The sequence below is a fragment of the Cucumis sativus genome, chromosome 3 (genome assembly GCF_000004075.3).
Source record: "Cucumis sativus cultivar 9930 chromosome 3, Cucumber_9930_V3, whole genome shotgun sequence".
NCBI classification, from domain to species: Eukaryota; Viridiplantae; Streptophyta; class Magnoliopsida; order Cucurbitales; family Cucurbitaceae; genus Cucumis; species Cucumis sativus.
This window is the reverse complement of record NC_026657.2, coordinates 27,899,793-27,923,219: the sequence shown is the minus strand read 5'-3', so window position 1 is coordinate 27,923,219 and position 23,427 is coordinate 27,899,793. Positions and strand designations below refer to the sequence as shown.

The window sequence follows — 23,427 nt, the reverse complement described above, 5'->3', positions numbered from 1 at the left end:
TTAATATTGTAGATTGTAAGAGATACTCTTGTCTGTTAGAATAAACTCCCAATCTCTCATTTGATGATATGTTTAAAATTCAAGATTAAAAGAACATATTTGAATTCTAAATCAAAATTTAAAATTGCTTTAATAGATGCTTAAAGGTACATTAAACTTAATTTACAAAATAAAAGACCAAAACTAAGATAGCCCTAATTACTATTTTTCATAGTAGGTATTATTAATTAAAGAAAAATTATTATAAATCGCAAAATTACTTATAAATCATTTGAAAATGTTTTTATATTAAATTATAAGGTAAAGAAACAAACTAAACAAGCTTAATAATAAAATATAATTTGGCATGCAAAAACTAAAAGGACAATCACTTAGGGTTGTCCCTTTCTTGGGAAGGCAGCAAAGTCAATGTGTCATAAAGCCAAATTTTGATCTAAAACATAACAAAAAGTATGTAAATAAATAAATAAAATAGCTTAAGGGCTTGCAATTTATCTTTACCAATGGGACTTTATTTTTCACTTTATTCCTTGCTTGCTTTGCCTTTCACCAATTTCCTTAACTATTCATCATCTCTTCCAATGTTAAAAAGATTTATGAAACTTCATCCTTCGGAAGTGCTTAAGGTCTTTGAAAGTTATCTTTTTGTTTGGCATGAAACTTCAACATCTTTCCTAGGTCTTCTTTTAGGATGTTACCTTTTAGATTAAACTATCAGTTTCGTTTCTCAAATTTTAAATTTATCTCTCTTTTGTTTTTTGAAGAGTGTCAATTAGACTCCTAAATGTTTAGTTTTGTGTTTAGTATTAATATCCTATTTTCTCTCTAACTTTTTTTTAATTTGTTTATCATAACTCTCCCTCCCTCTTTTCCAATATTATAATTTTATTTTTAGTAATATGTTAATATAATTAATTATGGTGAAATTGAGTTTGGCGGAATGTATTGACATGATTTTCATTCCAAGAAGTAAGAAATTCAATCTCTCAATTCGTGATATACTTAAAGAATAATAATTAATTATGGTGTCAATTGGAACAAAGCCTACTGTATATGATTTTTTAAAAAAATATTAAATGTGTAGTGGACATTAAATAGAAATTTTAAGATTTATTAAGTTAAAATTTGAAATTATAGAGTTTCGTAAACATAAAATTGAAAATTTTAAAATTTATCGAATATTTTTTATAGATGGGAGATTAAGGTTAACCTATTCTGAAGGAGTATAGTATCAACAAAATTCTCTTGCAGAATTGTGAACTTCTTGTTTGGCGTACAATTTAAGTGTATATTAAATTTATGTTCACCATTATTTATATTATTTTATAAATACAATATCATAATCAACACAATTAATATTAATGGTTAAAGTCCTTTACCATAAGTTCATTCAATTGTTTATCAAACTTTTGGCCGTGCAACTTAAACCGACTATGATATAATCAAATTCATTGTTGACGTCTAGAACATATAGAACCCAGACGGTCAATATAATCAAATTTACTGTAGCCGTATAGAACATATAGAACCCATGTTCAAATGGGAAAAAGTTGTAGGTACTATTTATGATGTCTCTAGAATTGTAGCTGGGATCTTCAACAAAACTTAGTCATTCCTTGGGTGCTTTGGCGCCTGGAATTTGTTTTGTTGTTGATTTGGTTGTAAAGAACCCCACTTTTAGCAATTCATACCAACAATATACTAACTGTAACAAACGCAGTGTCAGAACTCTGATAGTATTTCCTAAGATAAATGGCTAGCAAAATGAACGCAGTTTCATTCCTGAACGACAGTTTGTGTATGATAGTTACTAAATGTTATTCCTAATTTTAATTTTGATTAGATGCACAAACAGGAATTTAAACCAGAAATTGCTCACAAATAATGCACACAAATGTTTGTGTATTTGATGATGCTCAATATCGAGAGAATATTTGAGACAAGGTGAGGGGTATGAAAATTGACGATGAAGATCATATTTCGTTACATACCGTACAAATGAACGCAGGTGTTCTACATTAACCTGATTTCTGAGTTTTGACTTCGAAACAAAAACAAAAAAAGATAAAAATGTGCTCAAAATCTCCTCTTGAACGACTATAATTATTGAGAAAGGATTAAAAAAAATGGAATGCCTATAACTTCACTGGCACATCTAAATAAATATTTTTAGCAGCCAATTGCTACAACTAAGCTCAACTCTTTTCTAAAATGGACTCAGAAGTGTCATAATTAGCCAATTAGAGAGTTGCCTCCCTCTATTCCAAATAAATTATTTATCATCAGGCTAACTTAACAAAAAAATTCCACGAATCAAACTGCTGCTTTTGATTTTGGTTTTTGTTTCTTTGCATCCAAAGACGCTAAGCCAGAGCCTAATCCGACTGGGGCTTGTTCTTGTTTTCCATCAACTAGGGTGTTGTTAGAAGGGTTGGTGTTAACTTCTTTCTTCTCACCATCTGTTTCACTATTATCCACTGCTTCCGATGTCATGCCAGAATTGATGATATTGAGCAGCTGGGTAAGTGGAGGCATAGCTTGAACTGGTACACCAGGCTGACGTATCAAGAGGCCTCTAGCTGCAGCTTTCTTTCTAACTTCAGCTGCAGCACGAGCAGCTCTCTCGTCTACACCCCTACCACGAGGAAGATTTTCACCAATAATGGCAGCATTCAGGGATTTGTTCATGGGAGCTCCAGAACTGCCAGATCCACCACCAGCTACTGCAGCAGCTTGGAATGCTTGTATTAAGTCAGGATGAGACTGCAAGGTGAATATCATTGAAAGCCTTTAAACTTAGAATTGAAAGAAACACAAAAATGTGAAATAATACTCCGCTTGCAACGTCATTTACGAGTTCCAATCCAAGTTTATTGCAAGTGAAATTTTCTTGTACTTCACTCAAAATTCATTATTCGTCCTCTCTAACTGGGGTGTCTTCAAGTAGTATTTTCATTACTTTCTTCTCTAGTAAATTTCATTAGTTAATAAAACTGAGCCTTTTAAAAGAATACCTTGAGAAGATCAATGGCCTTCTGAGCTGAGGCAGCATTCAAAGCTTGGCCCTTCTGTTTCTGAGCATTCATCTGTCGAAGTACAATCCACACTGTTAAAACAAAAGAGGAATTTTTGGTAGCTCTAACCTTCATATTTTCTTATCCATCTTTTACTTACCTGTACCTCACGCATCTTAAATGTCTTCATCCAATTTTCGGAATCTCGCGTCCGCGAATCTTCTTCACCCAATTGTTTCACCAGTATATCATAGGTTTTCTTTTCATGCTGCCGTGAGAGACAAATCTTAGTCATACATTACAACCAATGTCAAAACATTATTAAACGCTTCTGTTCAAGGAATTACCTGGTGGGACAATTTAAAGGCACCCATACAATTGAATGCAATAGCAAGAGCATGGTAACAAACAGCAGTCTGAATATGTTCCTCGCCTAGAAGTCTTTCATTTTTCTTCAATGCTTCTTGCAAATAACGAAGAGCAGTATTCATCTTCCCAATATCCTGGTACATCATTGCAACATTTATGAAAGTTGCAGCAACATCAGGATGGTCAGGACCAGATGATAAACTTAGCAGCAGCAATGCTCGGGACATGTGGCGTAGTGCCAGTTCTGTTTGGTTAAGTCCATGGTAGAAAAGAGCCATATTCCCGTAGCTACAGAAGCAAACAAAATTCATATCAGGAAACAGACAAATTTATAAGACCACATACGTGCATGGATACAAGATGGAAGCAAACACCGCACAATCATTGTCATTGGACTAATTTGTTGAACATTATATCTCACTCATCTAATTTTCATTTAGGTATATAATTTATAACAGATGAACCCCATAAAATAATCTCATTTACACATTCTATGCTTTATGCAGCACAAATCTTTTAAGTGAAAGGAAAGTAAATGAAAACAGTGATAAACATACACTCTTGCCAACACATTTCACCAGCCAGAACTCACAGTAGAAAATGCATAACCTATAGTAATTTTAAAACCAGTAATTATAAACATAACTTCCAGCGAGGATGTTCATGAAACTGCTTCCTGCCAAGTCATATTATAAGTAGCCCCAAGAGTTGGGAATAATTTGTGACTACCAAACGTTGTGTAAAGCAGCAATCACATTTACAAATGAGAAAAATATGGACATTCACTCAAGGTTTGGAGGATTTCCAGGTTTTTATTGTTTTTCTCAAGTTCAACAAAATTAGAATCCTTGGTTCAATTAGTTAATCAAAATTAAGTATGGATGTGGAAATGCCTGTGAGCTGTGTCAGGATGATCCAAACCCAAACAACGTTCATTTATAATCAGTTCCTTGTGCTGTTGGACTATGGCTCCAGCCATGTCTCCTGCATGATACAAAACCATAGCCAGGTACCTAAAATTTCCAAAAGGAAAAGATCAGTCTCCATTGCATATTATGTGCTTGTTAATGAAAAATAGCACGCAAATTACAGCCAAATATTCATGCCCCTATAACAAGAAGCATCATAAAATGTATGGACAAAATTTGGGTGCTTGCAAAGTCCTGATGTCTACCGGCAACAATTGGCAACCTCTCGATGCATTGGACCAGTAACCTGAGACAAATAAGTATTCCAGTGATGAGATTGTCCTCTAACAGGATTCTTTCAGCAGGCAATGCTAAAGAATGGACTACCATTACCTGCTGAAGTATCGAGACAGCTTCTGAAAATAGTGCATAGGCTTCACTAAGCATCCCCTGAAAAACAAAATAATCAATCAAGTTTGTTAAAGCCAAACATTAATAATTCAGGTCCATCTGCAAATACACATTGATTAGCTATTTTTCCTGTTTAGTTCTTAAAACTCCGTCAAGCAGTACATGACAAGTAAACACCTTAACCATTCAAATTTTCAGAAGCTGTTTATGTCAATGCTATTCAGCTTATAACAAGTTTCATTTAAGCAACTAGATAATGATCCTATGAAACTGCCACTGTTATTATTCTGGCAATGAAAATTCGAGCAAACCAAAATAATTCATTAGAAGCAACAACATTACACCCCACCTCTGCCAACTTCAGCTTTCCTGTTTCGACAAGATCCTTCGCTTCCGAACATACTGGAACAGAATGCTTAATAACAGGTTGGAGATTCAAGATATCTGATGTCTGGAAAGGTGCAGCAGAACTTAAATCATATTTCCTAGCAGCAACTGTGATTCCAACCTGTCAAGAACCAATTTTATGGTTGAGCAAATCATTAACCGAATAGAAAGCTAGAAAGTCTGAAAACTGAAATCTGGTAAAGAAAAACTAATATTTAGCGTGGTATAGAGATTTTTGTTGTACTTGTACATTACTTGCTTTTAAGAGTTATAATTATGCAATAGGGTGAATTGCATTAAAACTTCATATTAATATAAATTAGTGTATTTTCATCTATAAGTTAAAGGAGTAACAACCAAAACTTCCACCACAACTCAAGGGAGATAGGTAGTGAACAAGTAAACATCCCCACTATTCAATCTATACAGCACACATATATTAGGGAAGTTCTGCGAGGACTCCAAGGTGGTATATCTCCATAAATACACACAAATCATAGTGCATAGCAACCAAATTAAAAATTGAAATATATTTAAGGTGTACTTTGGAATTAAATAATTGAATGGATAATTACCTTATGGCAAAGGTTCCGAACAACAGACACTTTCTTCACACACGACTGGACATCATCCGGCAAGTCAAACTGCATTGAATGTATTTCATTATAAGAAATTATATAAATGTCTAATTTATTTTAAAATAATATATTAAAAGATAGAAATACTTATAGCCACGCATGGTTTTAAATTTTAACAAGTCAGTGAAAAGCGTAATTTTCATTAAATATAATGGAAAAAGTGAAATAATAGGAATAAAAAGACACCTGTTCATTTCATCAATTGCAGGTAAGACTTAAGAGGCGGAGATAGCTAGCCCAAATGGAAGCTTTGTTTATCTTTATGTCTTTGAGATAATATCATAAGGAGAAGGATGTGGGAGTCTTTTCATGTAAACGACACAGTGAGGAATGGATTGCACAAGGGATTGACGCTTGATAGTAAGTACAAATTGTAGCATAGGTACTAGATAGAGGGTCAAATTGGAAGTCCGATACTCTAGCTTTTCTCTTAGAGAAGGTTGGGCCCTCCGAAAAAAACCAGTAGTTTATTTTTCTTCTTCGCTCTTATTCAATATAAAAGACTAGGATACCTTGGAGTTTGGATAGCGTGATAAAGAGGGAACAATCCATACAACGGAGTGAAGAGCATATCCTTAATTCAAATGTTTGGTACGTGACAAGAAAATAAATCTGAACATCATTAAGGAGCCATTCATGATAGGTTGAAAATCACCTGATACTTGAGCTTTGCAAAACCTCGAATGTCAGCCCAAAGAGAATCTGAGTTAACACTCATATATGAGGATTGTCTCTTCTTTGCATGTGTTCTGCCTTTCCATCTGGCTTGTCCCCTTGAAACTTTTCCTGAAGAATGATGGTGGCCCATTTGATCCTGTAATATAAACGTACTACATGAGAAATCAACTTAAGCTAATTGAAGCTCATTGAGCAGTAGTTGTAGTAGAGTGCCGAGAGAGTTGTTTATCAGCCGCAATGTGTACCTCTTGTCGCACACAGCCTTTTAATTTTACCCTTCATCTTTCTCAAGGAGTATTTGAATTTAGTTTTTATCAGTGATAATAAGGTACCTCTTGGCATGTGCAGAAAGGGTTTTTTAGGCTTTACATCCCTTTTTTCACTTTACACAAGTCAAAAAACAATTGCATGTTTTTTTATAAGAAACAAATTTCATTGATGTATGAAATTAAAACAATTGCATGTTTGAAGCAAATGCTAAAACAATAAATTAAAATCTTTCATAAAATCAATTTCTTTCTAGTTGTATACTAATAGCCTCACACATTAACAGCTAATGAACGTACAGTGTCCAATTAAAATTTAAAAGTTTAGAGAATAATATTAATTAATTTATTCATTTTAAAAGAAAACAAGACCTTCCATTGTCAATGAAAAGAGCCCAATGCTCAAAACATAATAATATAGAAACTAAAATAAGTGTTCGATTAAAAGATACTAAAACAAGCTGAGAATATGGAAGCATTCCAATCCAAACAAACATCTTGAATAGAAAAATTAGAGAAAGCCTTTGAATGAAAACACCATGAGAATGCAAGTAGACAAGCTGAATTCACGTGAAAAAAAAAAGTTTATTTAGTATTAGTAGGGAATTTGGGTAGTCAACAATAGTAATCACTAATCCACGTGAGAAGAATATTTAATAATAGTTCAGGGAATGGGTGTATAGTCAACAATAATATAATTTTATCCAGACTAATATCTGCTTTGAACAAACCTTCTTTGGGGTTCTGGACTGTGTATTACTAGCAGCTTTTGTAGCAAGCACCTGACAACTTCCAAAGAAACAATTGAAAAAATGGGAAAGTGCCATCCCTAAGTCATGATCTTCGGTGTCTCTCAAAACATCCTGTTCAACAAGCAATACTAGTATGAAATACCAATTAACAGGTCATGAAATGATTTGTTCATTCAGAAAATATGAGAGAAAGAAAGTATGGGCCGGGTGGGGGTAAGTTCTTCCACTTTATCAGATTGTCTCACATCAGCAGCATTGTTTCCAACTCAAGAGTATTTATATTACCATACAGCAGGTTCACTCGCTCTTCCTATGAACATGTGTTATAATACTAAATTGTTATCCATCATAATAACAGAAAAATGAAGTGTAGACCAAAATGAATACCATCATTCAATTACCTATATAACATGAATGTTGACTCCATTAAGATACAAAATGCCACTATGCAAAAGAACAGCAATATAGATATCCCTTTAGTTAAGGAATGAAAAAAAGGCTACCCAAAAATGATTTTTATCTGTGTTTATAATGATCATGCACGAGTTCTGAAAAGATATGACAGCATTGAGCATTACAACCAGAACATGAGAAACACATTGTCTTAAATTCCACAAACAGCCAGACTGAATTATCAAACATGGAGAAACCATAAAATTTTACATATCAGAATTGCTTCGAGAAAGTGCATAACGCACTCCGTAGTAAGAAATATCATAGTAAGAAAAGGAGGAATAAGTTCGATTTAGCACCTTGAGGATGTGCTTTGCAGATCTAACTGCAATCTCATTGGAACAAAGGTCCCATAGATGGGGTAAATGTCTAGTGCCCTCAGCAACCTGTTGAAAATAGTTGCACAGAAAATCTTTATGTAAGGGCATACCACCAATACAAGGACATCAAAATGTTAGCGTCACTTGTTATGAATATAGATGCTCACTTTTCCAATATACCGAATATTAATTCCATGAGCATGGAGCGCCTCAGTCAATGTCTGGCCATCCATGGGTGAGACTTCCAGTGTGCAGAGATCTTGAATAAATTTTGGCAGCACAACATTTGTGAGGAACTCACTGGCTCCCCTCACATTATCTTCATCTGCTTCAATCTCCTGGTGAATGCAAGATTAAAAGAACTAAGAACAGGGGCCTTCAAAAAGCTGCTAAGGTACGGAAGTTCAGATCTAACCTCTGGACTACCGGCCAACTTAAATTCAGTTAAGACATTAGGATTAAAAAATATATCATTTTGTGATAGGGAGCTCTCTTTCAAATCCTCGGTCTTTTCGTCCTTGCTAGTATCCTGAAAGAAACATAACTCAGATCTCTCAAATATTTAACAAGATCCAATCACTTGGATTTTCATCCATTGATACAATGAAGGATCCCAAGAAATCATAAAACTGACATTAACATAATCCTGGAAAATTAATCAACGATAATACATTTCCATCACTAGCTAAAGGCAATACTTTGTTAAGTTGAAGACAAGTAATGTAGACAAAATAACAGAAACTAATACATACATTTCCATCACTAGCTACAGCCGAGACTTCCTCTTGTTTTCCAGCATCAGCCACTTCAGGAGAATCAACTACGCTAGTAGTTCCTTCAGACTCAACCTTGGATTTTAACTGATCTGCAGCTTGGGCCTTCTCACAAGAAAGAAACTTTATATATAAATAACATTAAAACAAAAACACATAATTTTCCCACCAGTTCTTTTCAACATACCTGGCAAAAAGCAGTAATTAGCTCTGGTCTTAGAATACAAAATCGAGATCCTGGCCCAGTATAGTTCGCATCACGGGGAGTTACTCTCATCAAGTCAAGAAGATAATGCCTAAAAATAGATTATTGTCTCAGACAAGAAAAAAGCTAACATATTCATGTAGCTGAAAACAAAAGGCCAGGAAAAATGAAGCCTGAAGATACAGCTAATAAAAAATGCTTCACCTGCCATCACTGCCTACAATGCCCTTACATTCCACCGGTGCAGCTAACTTGAAAACATTCCCAGATGCATCGAGGACTGAGTGTTCCTTTAAATGCAAACGTTTGGCAGCTTCCAGCACCTATACATAAACATTGTTTGGCACTTACAGTAAGGTGCTATATATATACATAAATATTTAGAAAACAAAAATTTTATTGATGAGGTTAAATTACAAAAAGAAATCCTATCCATTGGCTTACAAAAACTTCTCCAATGGGTCATAAGATTAAACCAAAAAAAGACACACTAGATGATCAATCAATATTAAGAACAACAAAGTAACTACAATGGAAGCAATATTCCTAAAAATGACAATATATTGTTTAAATATTAATGAATGAAAAATTTCCTGAAGTAAACAATAAAAAGTAACGTAACTTTAATGAAAAATAATCATTGAAATGATTTAAGTGCGAACCAGACCATGACTGCTCCCTCACCTTGGCATGGAAGTCTTCATTCCAGTTGATTTTCTTACCGTTATCAACAGAACCATACAGAAGAGAGTCGGATTTGTCCCCTTGAAGAATGCCAGGAAGAACACTCTGCAGCATAAAAGTGGATTATAGCTAATCAGAAACCATGCTGAAATGAGCAAAGCATAAAAATTCAGAAAACTATTAGAATATTGTAAAATAAAATGCAAAAGGGATACAGAGAGTCAGAGACAGTAATACCATTGTCCCTAAACTCAATTAACCATTTATATTTTTATCAACAACAAAAAAAGAACCATTTTATGTTAACAGGCATGCTTAGCTTACCTCCTAGAAATGTTGTGAAGCTAAAGAAAGACAGCTAGGAAGACTGATAAACCAAAAGGAAATAAAAGTTTTGAAAGACATTAGAGAGAGAAACCAGGGACCATTATTAAAATTGTCCCAAAAGAGTGAGCAAACAAACAAACCCAAAAGACATTATCCAAGTCTACTGACAACCTCATCAAAGAATGTACCACAAAAGCAAAATACCTCAAAACGCGATCCATGGTATTCACCTGCCAACCAAAGAGTTCAACCTTTTTTGGAATTTTAAATTTCCAAATCGAAGAGAAAGTACGCCAAAGGAAGAGAGATCACATTGAAGAAGGAAACAAGAACAACAAGAGAAGCCTAGAGGGTCAGAAGACCCCAGATACAATAATTCCCACCACTGTGGGCAAGCACAAACTGAATAAAGAAAAAAAAATCCACTACATATATTCTTTTCCTATTGAACAAAGAAACAACAGAATCCCAAAGAAGCGGAAGAAGCACTAAGAAGAAGGAATAAGAAAGTGATACGGTTCAGATTTTTGGAAGGCAAATGATAAAGATGGGGAAATCTAGAAAGGGAAAAAACATCACCAAACCAGCGTCTTCCAAAAATAGGTACTAAAATAATTTCCCACAAGGCATTTCACAAACAGAGAACATGAGTGAGTCCCAAAAGAAATTGCTTTCCAAGGGTTCCTGAAAGTGCCACCATCCCCTTAGTTGAGGTCCACTCAGATGGATGGGCCCATACTTGCTCATAAAAACTCAATAGATAGTTGGTCCTTACAGGGAAATGCCACAACCATTTAGCTGACAGGGCATCATTCCGAAGCCTCTCATAGATCAAAAAGCTTCTAGCCACAACATCTGAAACCACTAAATGAGACCCTTGTTATCTACTAGTGAGAGAAGTTAAAAATGTGGGTGAGGGAGAGGAAGCTCTGTATGAGATACAATATCCAACCTATATGTAAAAGGCGTTATGAGGGGAAGAACTTTGTCACCCCGTTTAGCCCATACTTCTTTAATAAATTTCTATCACTCCTTCCTAGATGTGACATAACTCTTCAATGGTGGTTTTCAGTTGAGTCAAATAGATATATTTCATACCAAAAGATTACAATTGTTCTGGTGGAGATGGTTACATATCAAATCGGTGCATTTTTTCACTTATGGAGTGAGATCCGGGTATAATAATAATGAGTAAATAAAATTTATTTGTTAACGATCTTAAAAAATAATTTAATACAATCCAAGTTTAGAGAAAAGAACACAAACTTTAGAGAGAAAATCTTTGAAGGTAAAATAAATTTAAAAATAAAAAATCTAGTTGAACAAATAAGAATTGAGTTTTTTAATTCCTTTAACATTGTAAGTAAAATTATGAAAGAATAGTTTAAGAAATGCTAACACAAATATAAAACAAGGACAAGAGTTTCAAAAAGAAAACTTTAGAGAGGGAAAACAAACATAGAAAGAGGAAGAAAGATTTTTGAGAGAAAAATAGAGAAAAGTGGGCTGATTAAAAAACTAGTTAGCCAAGAGGGAAAGAATAAGATTAGATTGTACTGTGTTTTTTGTTGACATCAATTCTTATTTACATTCCAAATTGATTGGGGTACAATTATAAGAGGCTTATAGGTCTAACATAAATAATTCAATTTGTGAGTCCATTTTTGTTTTGCTTATAACATTGTAGTGTTAAAAATAAAAGTTTTGTATATGCTATATCTTATATCTACATTGGAGTTTCTCCTCTAGACAATTAAATACTATTTTAATACTTTATATTAAGAATTTCATATTTCATATGCTCATTGCTAGCAATACTAAAAAGGTGAGATTTTGAAAAACAGAAAATTTTAAAAACTTCCTTTTTGGGATTTTACAATTTAATTCATAATTCATTTTTTAAAATTTAAAAGTCTAAGCCAAAAGGGTTGTCAATGAAAAGCTAAAAATAGAGATCAAAATAGTTATCAAACAAGACTTTAACATTTTAATTTTTTAAAAATAAAATTTAAACTTAAATTAAAATTTTAAAGAAAAAAAAAGACAAAACAAAAGAACAAACTACAACACAAAGATTATCCAGTTAGAGATGAGTTATCACAAAGAAGCCCATTACACCCTACATCAGAACGGGAACAAAGGAACAAACATTATCATCCTTCTTACTCAATCCCATTCCCATGGAATTCAATTTTGACTTCCATTCATATTCTAACAAACAGATAGTAATCCTCTCCTCCATTTTAGTCTGTGTTAAAAGAGGTAAGCACAAACATAGCATTCCAAGGAGATTGAACCCTTAGAAGCAGGAGTGGCTAAGGAAGCAGAAATTAACATAAGCATATGATAAGCTTACCTGAGCTACCACTCTATGTCCCCTGTAATCAATGATTGCCATAGCAAGATTGTAAAGCCCAGGGACATCCGCTTCCTGATATGCTTTTGTGCCTTTCAAATCATTATTAGCAGAAGCGTATGTAGCTTGCTCACTTTCAGTCAACTGCGTCTCAGTTGAACCATCAGGTGAAGATTCAGTTATACCATTAACTTCCGAAGTACAAGATGAATTGCATCTTTCACCATTAGAAAGTCTGATGTCAACATGCAATGAATTATCTATAGCCTTCTCCGACAGACCGTGTAATGAGCTTGTGCCCTGAACTTTAGAATTACCATCAGATGCAGATCTCTTGGATATGTGTTCAAGGTCCACATCCACAGCAAAGCTGAAGAAAATATTATTGTGTACGTACCTAAAATTCAATCAAGGTAAAGCCCAAATATCAATTCAACGATTTTTGAAATTGATAACAAACCAAATAATTGGTTATAAATTCAAAATTCAGATTAACGAGCCAGCCAATCATGACATGCAAACAGTAACTGTACGTGCAATATATTTGCAGCCTACGTAATGTATAAATAAAGAATCTAATAAAGAATGCAGCATGAAGCAGTTATTTTGCACTATAATGTGGAACTAAAAAGTTGAGCTTCCTGCAGTTGATTAACACCTTGAGCAATAAAGGGAAGTGTTCCAAATATTGTTACATTTAAATAACAAAATAATAAATAAAAAAACATTTCTGGATGTGTCGCATTCTGCAAGAAATTTTTTTCTAACAACTAACATGTGAAAGCATTCTGGATCAGTTGGATTTATTGGTGGTATGCATCTGCTGATGACTCCAACAGCACCACTGATAGCTGCATCAACAAAGTCTGAAGTTACTTTGTAGAGAGCCCTATCACGCAAAATCCTGCATCATATAGCTTTATTAAGAATTGATCACAGGAACATATTGTAAATTGAAAGAAAGAGGTAAAGAGCAGGCCTCTTAGCAAATAGGTAACAATACCTTTCCTGTGGGGTCGTATGAGGAAACTCCCGACAAGACTGCAACTCCTCATTCCAATCCCTTTGCATGCCAATCAGCTCACTACCAAAGGAAAGGGTAAGCGCATCTTCTGCCCTGGCTGCATCACGCTTGTGATCTACAAAAATAAATCTCAAATCGAATTAATTATATCAAACTAATGAAACAGTGACAGGGAGCAAAGCAGACTATTTCAAAAAGAAATAACGGCAAATTGCAGAAAGTACAGTGTCTTTTTCCACATAAATCAACTCAGAGGTTTGAAACTATCTTTAACTCCTTATCCATCTCACATATCATGTAACTACTACATTGTCAACAAATGAGCTACTTCAAACTAAATTACTAATCATAGCATAATCCAGTTATGTACATATTGTATAGCAGAGGCTAAATAATAATGCTAATTCAAAGTTATCAACACTAATCAATGATTATAACCAGAAAACAATCAGCTATATTAAGCTTTAAGATCCTAAATAACAGGACGCTGGATTCAAGCGAAGAAGCAACTCACCAGGCACAGGATATGCTCCAAGCCATGAATTTGGGGGCAGCAAAGATTGAACATTTTCAAAAGGATGTGCAGAGGCTCTCTGTTCCAGAACTTCACGGAAAGCTTTAGACAAGAGGAAAAGAATGTTGGTTTAAATATCAAACAGAATGGAAAAGTTTTCACCAATTGGATGATTCAAGTGAGCAGCGATTAATTGTAGCTCTACCTTTTTTAAACTTGGAGCTGATCTTCTGCAGCAGCCCAACCAGGGTACTAGCTTCATATGCAGTTTTATATGGCTTTGGATCAAGTACATTTCCCGTGCTCGAGTTGACGTAAAAATGTTTTGCAGTTCCCGTTATACAGAACTTATTGCCTTCCAATGTAATAACATCCAAGTATATCAAATCTCCAGTGAGCCTGGAAGTAACAAAAGATGTGTTGTTCATGAGCATCCAACGGACCAACAAAAGCAACGATCTTCATATGAGCATATAAAAATAGATTGTTTAAGTTTACCTTCTATAGCTTGGAGGAGGATTGAAGGATGAAAACACAATGCTCTCTACACATCTTACCTCTTTCGAGGATGATGATAGAAAACTGCCAAGTGAACCAGACACGTCTTCCATGAAACCAAGGCTGTCAAGCTCTGGGACCTCTGTTTTCGCAGTATCTGGATCAAATTAGAACCCAAAAGCCTCCTCACAATGAAATTTCCGAAACAATATAAATCTTAAAAATGCATAAAAAGCCAATAAAGGAAACAAGCTCAGGGAACTGAACAATCCAAACCTCCTGTAGTTGCTGCTGCATTTTTTTGAGCCAGTTCATACTGTACTGCAAGAGATGTTGACAGTGAAGCATGAAGAGTGGAAAGGGAAAGCATGTCTCTTGTACGATGAACATGGGCCCTTATTGATCTATCATCATATAATGCTGTGAAAACAAACACATGAGAGACCAGAAATAAAATCGTCTATCACTTCAAATAAAATAGAAATTCCCGTACCAGGTACCATCTCTAACGAGCAACCACCAATTGTAATATCAGCTACTTCTGAAACTTCATTATAATCTTCTAGTTGGTGAACTGAACCATCCTTTGTGTGCAACAACAAGTCATAACATGTGAAATAGCAAGTTTCCGGAGCATCAAGAAGGAACTGTCTAATGTCCATAATAGAGTCCCCTGGATTGAGCTGCAACACTCATTGAAGAAACAAGTATTGTGAATTTCATTATGCAACAGGTTGCTGAGACATCTTGCCAAAAAGAACGGGCTACTGAAGATGAAGAATTGAATTACTGAAGGAGCCAAATGGGTGGTTAGACCAATGACTTGAACAATAAATTGCAAGCACAGAAGGAAAATTCATAACAGCCGATTCGTTGATGTAAAATTTCACAAAAATGAAATATGATCAGACGATTACAATATCAACAAAAACTCTTGATCTTAGTTCTATTTAACCTCCTCGGTCCCCACAAGCTGCAAGTAAAAATCAGAGACAAAACTATCTAACGCTTGATCTTCTTCACTTCAGTTGGAAGTTAATTATAAAAGGGGCTCGAGAGAAAAAAATATTCCTTTTTTGTAGGTAAGAAACCAAGTTTTCATTGAGAAAAAAGGAACACTAAAAACAAGCTTGGAGGAAAGGCGCCAAAATAAACTACTAAAAAGGTACTTCAGTAAGAAAATAACAAAAAGAAAGACCAAAACCACAATTTAAGAAAAAAAAAGATTTAGTAACCAAGTCTCAAAGGAAGAGGGAATTAACCTAAAAACCTCCGGAAACCTATTCACTCAATCTCTCACCTCTCTAAAAATTGTGTCATTCATTTCAAACCAATATCCCAGAAAATAGCAAAGAAGCCTGTTTGCCCCAAGACTTTGCCCCTTTTTCCTCAGAAGGGAGGTTCAAAATAGCATCCCTACCCCAAGCACCACACACATCAAACAAAGTTCTTCAACAATTTCAAGAAACCTAAACCAGCAATCCCACGACAAATGATTGAGATCCTTCAGCAAATAATACATCACTGAAGAAATAAAACAAAGAACGAATGTCCTTCCACAAAATCTAAGTAATTCACTCTCCCATGTAAAACTTGCCATGTAAAAACCTTAAAACTTCTATTGGAGTTTTAATTTTCCAAAGAGAGAAGAAAATAGAGAAAACAGAGGAGGAAAGGACAAATAAAACATGAAAAAATGAATGGCACAAGAACCCTGGTCCCTAAAGAAGGATTAGGAGATTGAAAACAACATTCCTTCTCCTTGGCACACTGGGAGGTTACCCAAACTGGAAGTCTAAGGAAAGCACACAAGATGGCACTTAACATCACCAACTCAACAAACCTCATCACCCAATCTTTCCACCACTCTGAAATTCCTGAGCACCTCCTCAATAACAACATAACCATCTCCATTCCAAGCCAAATACAAATTGGAGTCTCCAACTAATTCCTTAATGAAAACATTTGTTTCTTGTTATATATACATAGGGGGGAAAAGAACACTCCAACAAATGGTGCTAAATACTTCGAACAAACTGACAAACCGACTACGAATGATGTTAAGCCTCAACTTGACGTCAACAAAGAATGCATCACTGTGTGAATAAAACAAGGGAAATTTGTTTTAAACCCCATCCAGAGTGTTAAGTCTCGATGTGAACTCTGCCACACGAGATATTGTACCGACGAAAAAAGGCAATTTGTGATAAAGAAGGGACAGACAACAAGAAAAAAAAAGTTGCAAGAGGAACTTATAGAAGAAATGAAGAATTGAGGATCCCGTGCCTAGAATCTATACTCCCCAATTATGAAGGATAGACAGCAAATCCACAACATTTAACGCCTCTTTATCAGAAAGATGGTGCTTGAAGTCCAACAACAAGGATGATGAAGAATCAAAAGCCTATATAATAAAAGCCACAAAATGTAACTTCTTGTCAGAAAGATGATATAAGTGAGGGAACAACTCACAAAGAGGTTTATCTCCCACCCACAGATCCTCCTGAAAATAGCCACTTGTGCCCTCCCCAACAGAATAAAAACAAAAAAGCAATTGTATTCCAGAAGTTTTTAAAGGCAATCAAGCTGAGCCCTTGCTTTTAACTTTTTGTAACCAAGCTGATATGACCTAGAGATCTTTTGCCCCCCCATACTTGGGCACCCACACTTGCTCCAAGGCCAAAACCTAGAAGACATCAAGGGCTTTTGGTATTAAGCTCACCTGAAGGTTCAAAACTGGGACCTCTGAGCTGATATAACCAACAGATCTCAAGCCCTACCTAACGAGGCAGCCCTTGCTTTCTAATCAAGTACATGCCTATCTTTTACCTTTTAGCTAATGAAACTAGTGCCTTGAAGATAGAGAGATCTAGTATTCTCTTTTTTTATATATAAAATGACAAGACTTTAAATAAAATACATGGGAAAAAGAATAATGATCAAAATTTTGAACTCCTTTTTTCCTATTTTATAACCTACAGTCTTCATATCACCATTGCTCTTGGCATCTTGCAACCATGTTGTTCCATGCTCTGTTGAATGTTCAACTTTGATAAGTACAATCCTTTGTGTAAGATGCTTGTAACATTTCACATCTCCATGGCCTGAAAAGCTTAGACTTCTGTACACTTATGTTGTTGTAGCTATTTGCTATGCAAACTTGATTTTAAAACTCTTAATTCCATGTATAGAATACTCGGTCTTAGATTTAGTTTTCTTTTAACTTCAAGATGAAATTTACTAGCTGCAGATTTTTTAATTGATTTTTCTTCAAATAAATGTCCGTTGAAGACCCTTTATTTTATATCCCATTGCTTATGAAGGTAGAACATCCACTGGGAAACGTATTTTTCTCCTTGTTGTTGAATGGAACGTTTCCTATTTACACAAACATCTTTTCCACTGAACCAAAGAATGTAAAGAAGTCTATCATGGTGCTTAGAAACATTTCTTTTTTTAAAATGATTAATACTTTAACTCATACAAAAATAGGCATCCTAGAGAGATGTAACAAGTATTAGGTATATTTTCTTCTTTAGTTCCATTGAAAGCAATAGATAGGACAGCTTTGGAATCAATTAGTTGCATGTAAAGTTAGAAATTATATGAAGAATATGAAAGCCTATATTAACATGTTCAAATCGACTTACTTGTAATTCAAGCTTTTCTCCACTTTGTGTTTTGACACATATGGGATAAAGATGAAGTTCACCTGCAAATTGATGGGTGCGAATGAGATACAATACAACATCAAAGTTAGTGATCAACCCCAAAATTACATTCAAATTTGAAAGGATGCCATCACTACCAAAAGTAGGGTGGCTGACAATAAACCACCAACACTCCTATCAGTTAGTATCAATGTCGGACAACGATGTGCTCTCAACAAGCAAAAAAGCATCTCTTGTTATTTTATTTGTTATTTTCCAACACGCTAGGGCACACAAAGATATAGGTTGGTTCAGAGTCCAGATATGTGAAGGACACAACTGAAACATAAAATAAAACTAAACAAAAATAATGGTTTCATCATCTCATTTAAGCCCATTAAGGTCCAGCCCATTTTTTTAATCTCAAGGTTTTCAGCACTAACCCACTGAGTTTTCAATCCTCAAATGTTCAAGTCTCAGATATTCTTTCCTTACTCTCTGTTTTGCCAAAACTCAACAGCAAGACCACAGGTGATCAGACCATCTAGCACCTTCATCCTTTTTTTCTCAGTGGTTTTCTTCTTTTTTTTTCACAATATGCCAAAATAAGCACAAATATAGTATTATAGTGTTCTGTTCTACTTTTTCAAAAATTGACTTGTCATGGGTCTGTGTCAATGCTTCTTAGAAGGTTAAGTCAAATACAAACGTATGAAATAGTGACCAAAAGCACCATGGAGGACATCGAATAGAAAATTGAGAAGAAACAGAAGTTTTCATAAACTCATTGTCAATTTGTGCATAAGATCTGAAGTCTGAAAACCAGATGGTGAAGATACTTTCCCCCATAGGTAATGATGTTCAAATCCAACAAGAACCACATTACTGGGACACAGTGGTGTGGTAGAGCATACTTTTAAACCTTCCTTGTTATGTGACAAGAAAGCTGTTCATTAAAATCAAGCTCCAAACCTTTCCAAAATAAAACTCCAAGTACGAAAAGTTTAAGTTTTTTGACAAAAACTATATCACGTATCAAGTATGCTTTGTGCTCCACTACAACTTATTTTCATTTCATATGTTTTTCGCTCTTTTTTAGAAAGAAAATCAGCAACTAGGGTCTCAACTAAAGGTAAATTCCACATTCATGAGGGTTCTCCGTAATGTAGGACTCCTTAGACTAATCATGCAAATAACTACCTTGCTTTGGTTGACTTTCTGGAGTGGCTGTTTCAGATTCTTTGATGTCTGCTTTAATATCAGATGATTCCTCAGCTGATTCAACTAGTTCGGCTTTTGACTCCAAAGCAGTATTGACATCTTTTGAAGCACCAGAACCAACTACTACCTCGGAAGAATTTGGAGCGTGGTGTGCCCCTTTCCTATTCTTCAATTTATTTGATTTTCCCGCCATTTGCACTACCTGGCATTTCAGAAATACCAAACATCATAAGAAGTGACAGACAGCTTAGAAGTTAAGAAGCTATATACGCCAAAGCTTATGGCATAAACTTACTTAAACAGCTTATCGAATTGCCATGTGAAAGAAAAAACGAATGCTCCAAAATAAACAATAAAATCAATGTGCATGTCTGCTCCTACGAAATTTTAATATTTCAATTGGAAATGGAGAATTAACTACTCATTTCTAGTTTTCTGATAAGGAAGGGAAAACATCCTTTTCAGTCAACTATGCTTTTATAAGAAACAAACGTACTGATGAAGAGTTGAAATCTTAAAATAAGAAGAAAAGAATGGGTTGATTCCTACCACAGGCTAATAAAGTGGCATATAATTTTATGTAAACAGGCAGCTCTCTGATGAACCAACAGGAAGGATAAAACAAAACTCTACAGGAAATCCAAAGAAAACATGATTCCCACCAATAAGTTCACAGAATTCATTTAGCTTGCTCTATTTCAGCAATTTTTTTAATAAAAACAACAAGTTTCACTTGAGAAAATTTGAAAGTATACAAAAGAGCCAAAAATACACAGACAAATTTCCTGCCCAGCTGTTGAAAACATTTTTTATCCAACTCTCCAAAAAAAAATACATCAGAAAATCACCAACATTTCTGCTTTGTTTTCTAATCTTTTTACTTGTTTTGGGGGAGTGAGGATAGACATTAGATTCTACATTTTCAATAAATAAAATAAAAATAGACACATCTCCCGCTGGAACATGTAGACACCAAGCATTCATCGTGAAATTACTAACTGAAACTCACTGTTCTTTTTTATAATGACCAAAAGAAAGCTAGTGATAGAGGCGAACAACCACCTTCCCCCACCCCAAAAATAATTTTGAGAAATGCAAGTGCTTTAACTTCGTTAGAATATAAAATTAATAAAAAACCCAAATAGGGAACTCAACAACCTAAACATATAACAGAGAGCATGTGGAAAACACCATACACAACGACAGAGTATATAAAAAAGGAAACCACCCATTTAGCTACAACAGAAAAAGGTAATCAACATAAACAAAACAGAACAAGAAAGAAAAAAAGAAAGCCAAGTAAAACCCAAGCAAACAAATAGAAGATGGAAACAAAGAAGACCATGAAATAGATGGTTTTCAAGTTCTCATCTGGACTACCAAAAGCTGAAATATCTAAAAATTTACAGGTTTCAAAGGTGTGCCTCGAAGCTGTTGAAGTTAAACAATCAAAGGAGACGCTCAAGTGGGAAACGAGGAAGGAGAGAAATGGAGAGAAAATCCGGCTGAGGTTTAAGGGAGGGAGGGAGGGCGAGTGAATAGAGGAAGTGGCTGAGACAGAGAGGCGGCTAAATTTCGCCCTTTCTCAAAAAGCAAAACGGGAGCCTCTGATTACTCTCCAACCCAATTAATTGGGCCTTTCCTTAGGTTTCTTTTGTTGTTATGTCTTCTTTTGCAAGAAGCTACCTCTTGATTTTGGTAAATAACTAACCTAATGTGTATTTTATTTTTGTTTTTACTTTTACTTTTATTTTTATTTTTATTATATTTTTTTTTCATGAATTTCTAATGGATTAAATGTGTTGGCTGCAACTGAGATTGAATAGCTAGTAGAATAAATTAAATAGTTGTTGGATTTCGATTTGATTCAATTTTAGCCGGTGATATTGTCTCTAGCAACCAAATCTTGATTTATTGATTTTAATTTAAAATGCAATGTGAATTCAATTGTTTGTTGTGCCCTAATTAAACAATTTGAATATGTCATCCAATCCATCAACCAATTGTATTAGTTATCTGTATCATTATCAAATATGTTAATTGAATGTATCAAACTTGTTAATAGTGTTAAAGGTGGTTGATAAATTTATGCATTTGTTGGTCAAATATGATTACCATATATATAACTAGTATATCAAATTTACGAGCATATAAAACATGTTCATGGTTGACAATCCTATGAAGCATAGTGTAAAGGCGTGTCAATACGTGAGAGCATTTATGACATTTTAATCCTTTTATGGTCGAATAAGTTTCAATTTTTACATTCTTGCTAACCACAAAAATGTTGATTTAAACTTTATCGATTTTGTGTTTTTTGCGGATGTCTCTAGTAGTTATAGTTTATGGTAAAGACACATGTATTTATCTTTTACATATAGAGAGAAAGAAAGTTCATAGTAAACTCATTGTGAAAGTTAAGAATTGAGTTATTGTAAGTGAAATCTATGTTTTGGTATTTGAATTTATATCATCGTTGTTTTTAGTTTTTGTTCTCTCTAAAATGAGGTGTGGTGTCTTCACAGTTCACACAACATTATTTTCGTATCTTTTTTGTCGTCAATGTCGCACCTCATGACTAAGAGTTGGTAAACGATCTTCAAATGAGTAATTTTCATTGTAAGTTTTTTTTTACGTTTGTTAGTTGTGAGATTAACTTATCCATATTTGACCATTAATTTTCGTAACACCTCTCTTCCTACCAAATTTATTATATAAAATACAGTGGTTTTTAACCTATTAATATTTACTATTCCTTATAGTTTTCAATATATTTCAACATACTATCCTACTTATCCACTTGTCACGTATTGCGTTTTACCGTTTTATTTAGATTCAAATGGATGATTTTTATATAATATGTAGCTTTGGATTTTCTAACCAATTATATTTCATTATGCTTTCCAATACATACTAGTGTTAATCTATTTGTTTCATGATTTATTTTTGTTATTTATGTATTTTGAAATGATATATGAAAAACAATTAAAACATGTATAATACATTTACTTTAAAATACGATTTCTGAAGGTAACCACAAAATAATTCATTTATATAAACAATAAAGTCTCGTTCTCTGTGTTTTTAAAAAAAGTTTGAACACAAAACACAAAAGTAGGTAGTTTTTTTGTTGTGTGTGTGAAGATTTGAGGATTATGAATATGTCACTAATTTAAATGGTATTGTTAAATGCTACAAACTTGTCGGGTCTTCTTTTTTGATAAATTATTATTTTTATTTTACTAATTCTATCTTATTTAGGGATGGTTGGACCTATGTAATGGGGTGAGAATGCATTGTAATGTAATAAAAATTTAGATCAAGCATTTTGAGTCGAAGTTGTAATACTGGACTCATTTTATTTCGACAATCTTCGATTAAACTTTATTTTCCTTCGTGTTTTCTTTTTACAATTGCATTTTTATTCGTCCTCAATTCAACCCTCATTTCATGTTTACTTAAACAACTCGATTGAAATCATCTTACTATTACTTTGGATTAAGGAGTAAGTTTTAGTATTTATTGATTCAAGCTTGTTTGACTGTTTTGGATCTCTATCCAGAAAATACAAATTTTGTTAGTTGAATATTTCATTTTATCCTTTTAAATTAAAATGTTTAGATGGCTAGTCATAAGTACTAACAGAACAACAAATTAAAAATAATATTATTTGGTAAATTATGTCCCAGTTTGTTCGCAATATTTACAGAAATAATTGTTTATTATTTTTCTATATATATATATATATATATATATATATATATATATTAAATAACTCAACCTCCAAATTTCAATTTCTGAAATATATTTTCTTATTAAATTAATTAAATATTTCAGTTTCAATTTTATTATTTCACTGTTAACAACTTTTATTATTATTATTTTTTATTGATTATATTAAATATAGCATTTTCAATCTTCAAATTTCCTTATTAAATTTACTTTTCTTATTTAACTTTTTCCAACTATACTTACTATT

At 33.9% G+C, this 23,427-nt stretch overlaps 1 protein-coding gene across 2 annotated transcripts; it reads right to left on the bottom strand.

Annotated features, from left to right (window-relative positions):
- Positions 1 to 1,933: 1,933 nt before the first annotated feature.
- Positions 1,934 to 21,084, bottom strand: LOC101207687 (clustered mitochondria protein). 2 transcript variants are annotated; one of them, XM_031882634.1, is made up of 29 exons: positions 20,791 to 21,084; positions 19,428 to 19,650; positions 18,228 to 18,289; positions 15,071 to 15,260; positions 14,854 to 14,997; positions 14,578 to 14,734; positions 14,285 to 14,478; positions 14,080 to 14,181; positions 13,545 to 13,680; positions 13,317 to 13,445; positions 12,542 to 12,938; positions 9,859 to 9,963; positions 9,379 to 9,497; positions 9,157 to 9,265; positions 8,949 to 9,074; positions 8,612 to 8,725; positions 8,364 to 8,534; positions 8,176 to 8,262; positions 7,403 to 7,534; positions 6,383 to 6,541; positions 5,665 to 5,733; positions 5,052 to 5,210; positions 4,685 to 4,741; positions 4,558 to 4,598; positions 4,277 to 4,396; positions 3,362 to 3,671; positions 3,175 to 3,282; positions 3,015 to 3,086; positions 1,934 to 2,763 (listed from the first exon to the last, which is right to left on the bottom strand). In XM_031882634.1, exons 1-29 carry the CDS (start codon positions 20,791 to 20,793, stop codon positions 2,314 to 2,316), a joined length of 4,245 nt encoding a protein of 1,414 aa, XP_031738494.1. In that variant the 5' UTR covers positions 20,794 to 21,084; the 3' UTR covers positions 1,934 to 2,313. The 2 variants fall into 2 exon arrangements, with proteins under 2 accessions (XP_031738494.1, XP_031738495.1); XM_031882635.1 differs by having other exon boundaries at positions 14,578 to 14,719.
- Between the last annotated feature and the right edge of the window lie 2,343 nt (positions 21,085 to 23,427).

What these genes read in the sequence shown, in the direction of transcription:
- LOC101207687 (XM_031882634.1), bottom strand. An exon ending in AGAAAGTCAACCAAAGCAAG is followed by an intron (nt 18,290 to 19,427) that starts GTAGTTATTTGC and finishes ATCAATTTGCAG; the next exon opens with GTGAACTTCATCTTTATCCC. An exon ending in CATCCTGACACAGCTCACAG is followed by an intron (nt 3,672 to 4,276) that starts GCATTTCCACAT and finishes TTGCTTCTGTAG; the next exon opens with CTACGGGAATATGGCTCTTT.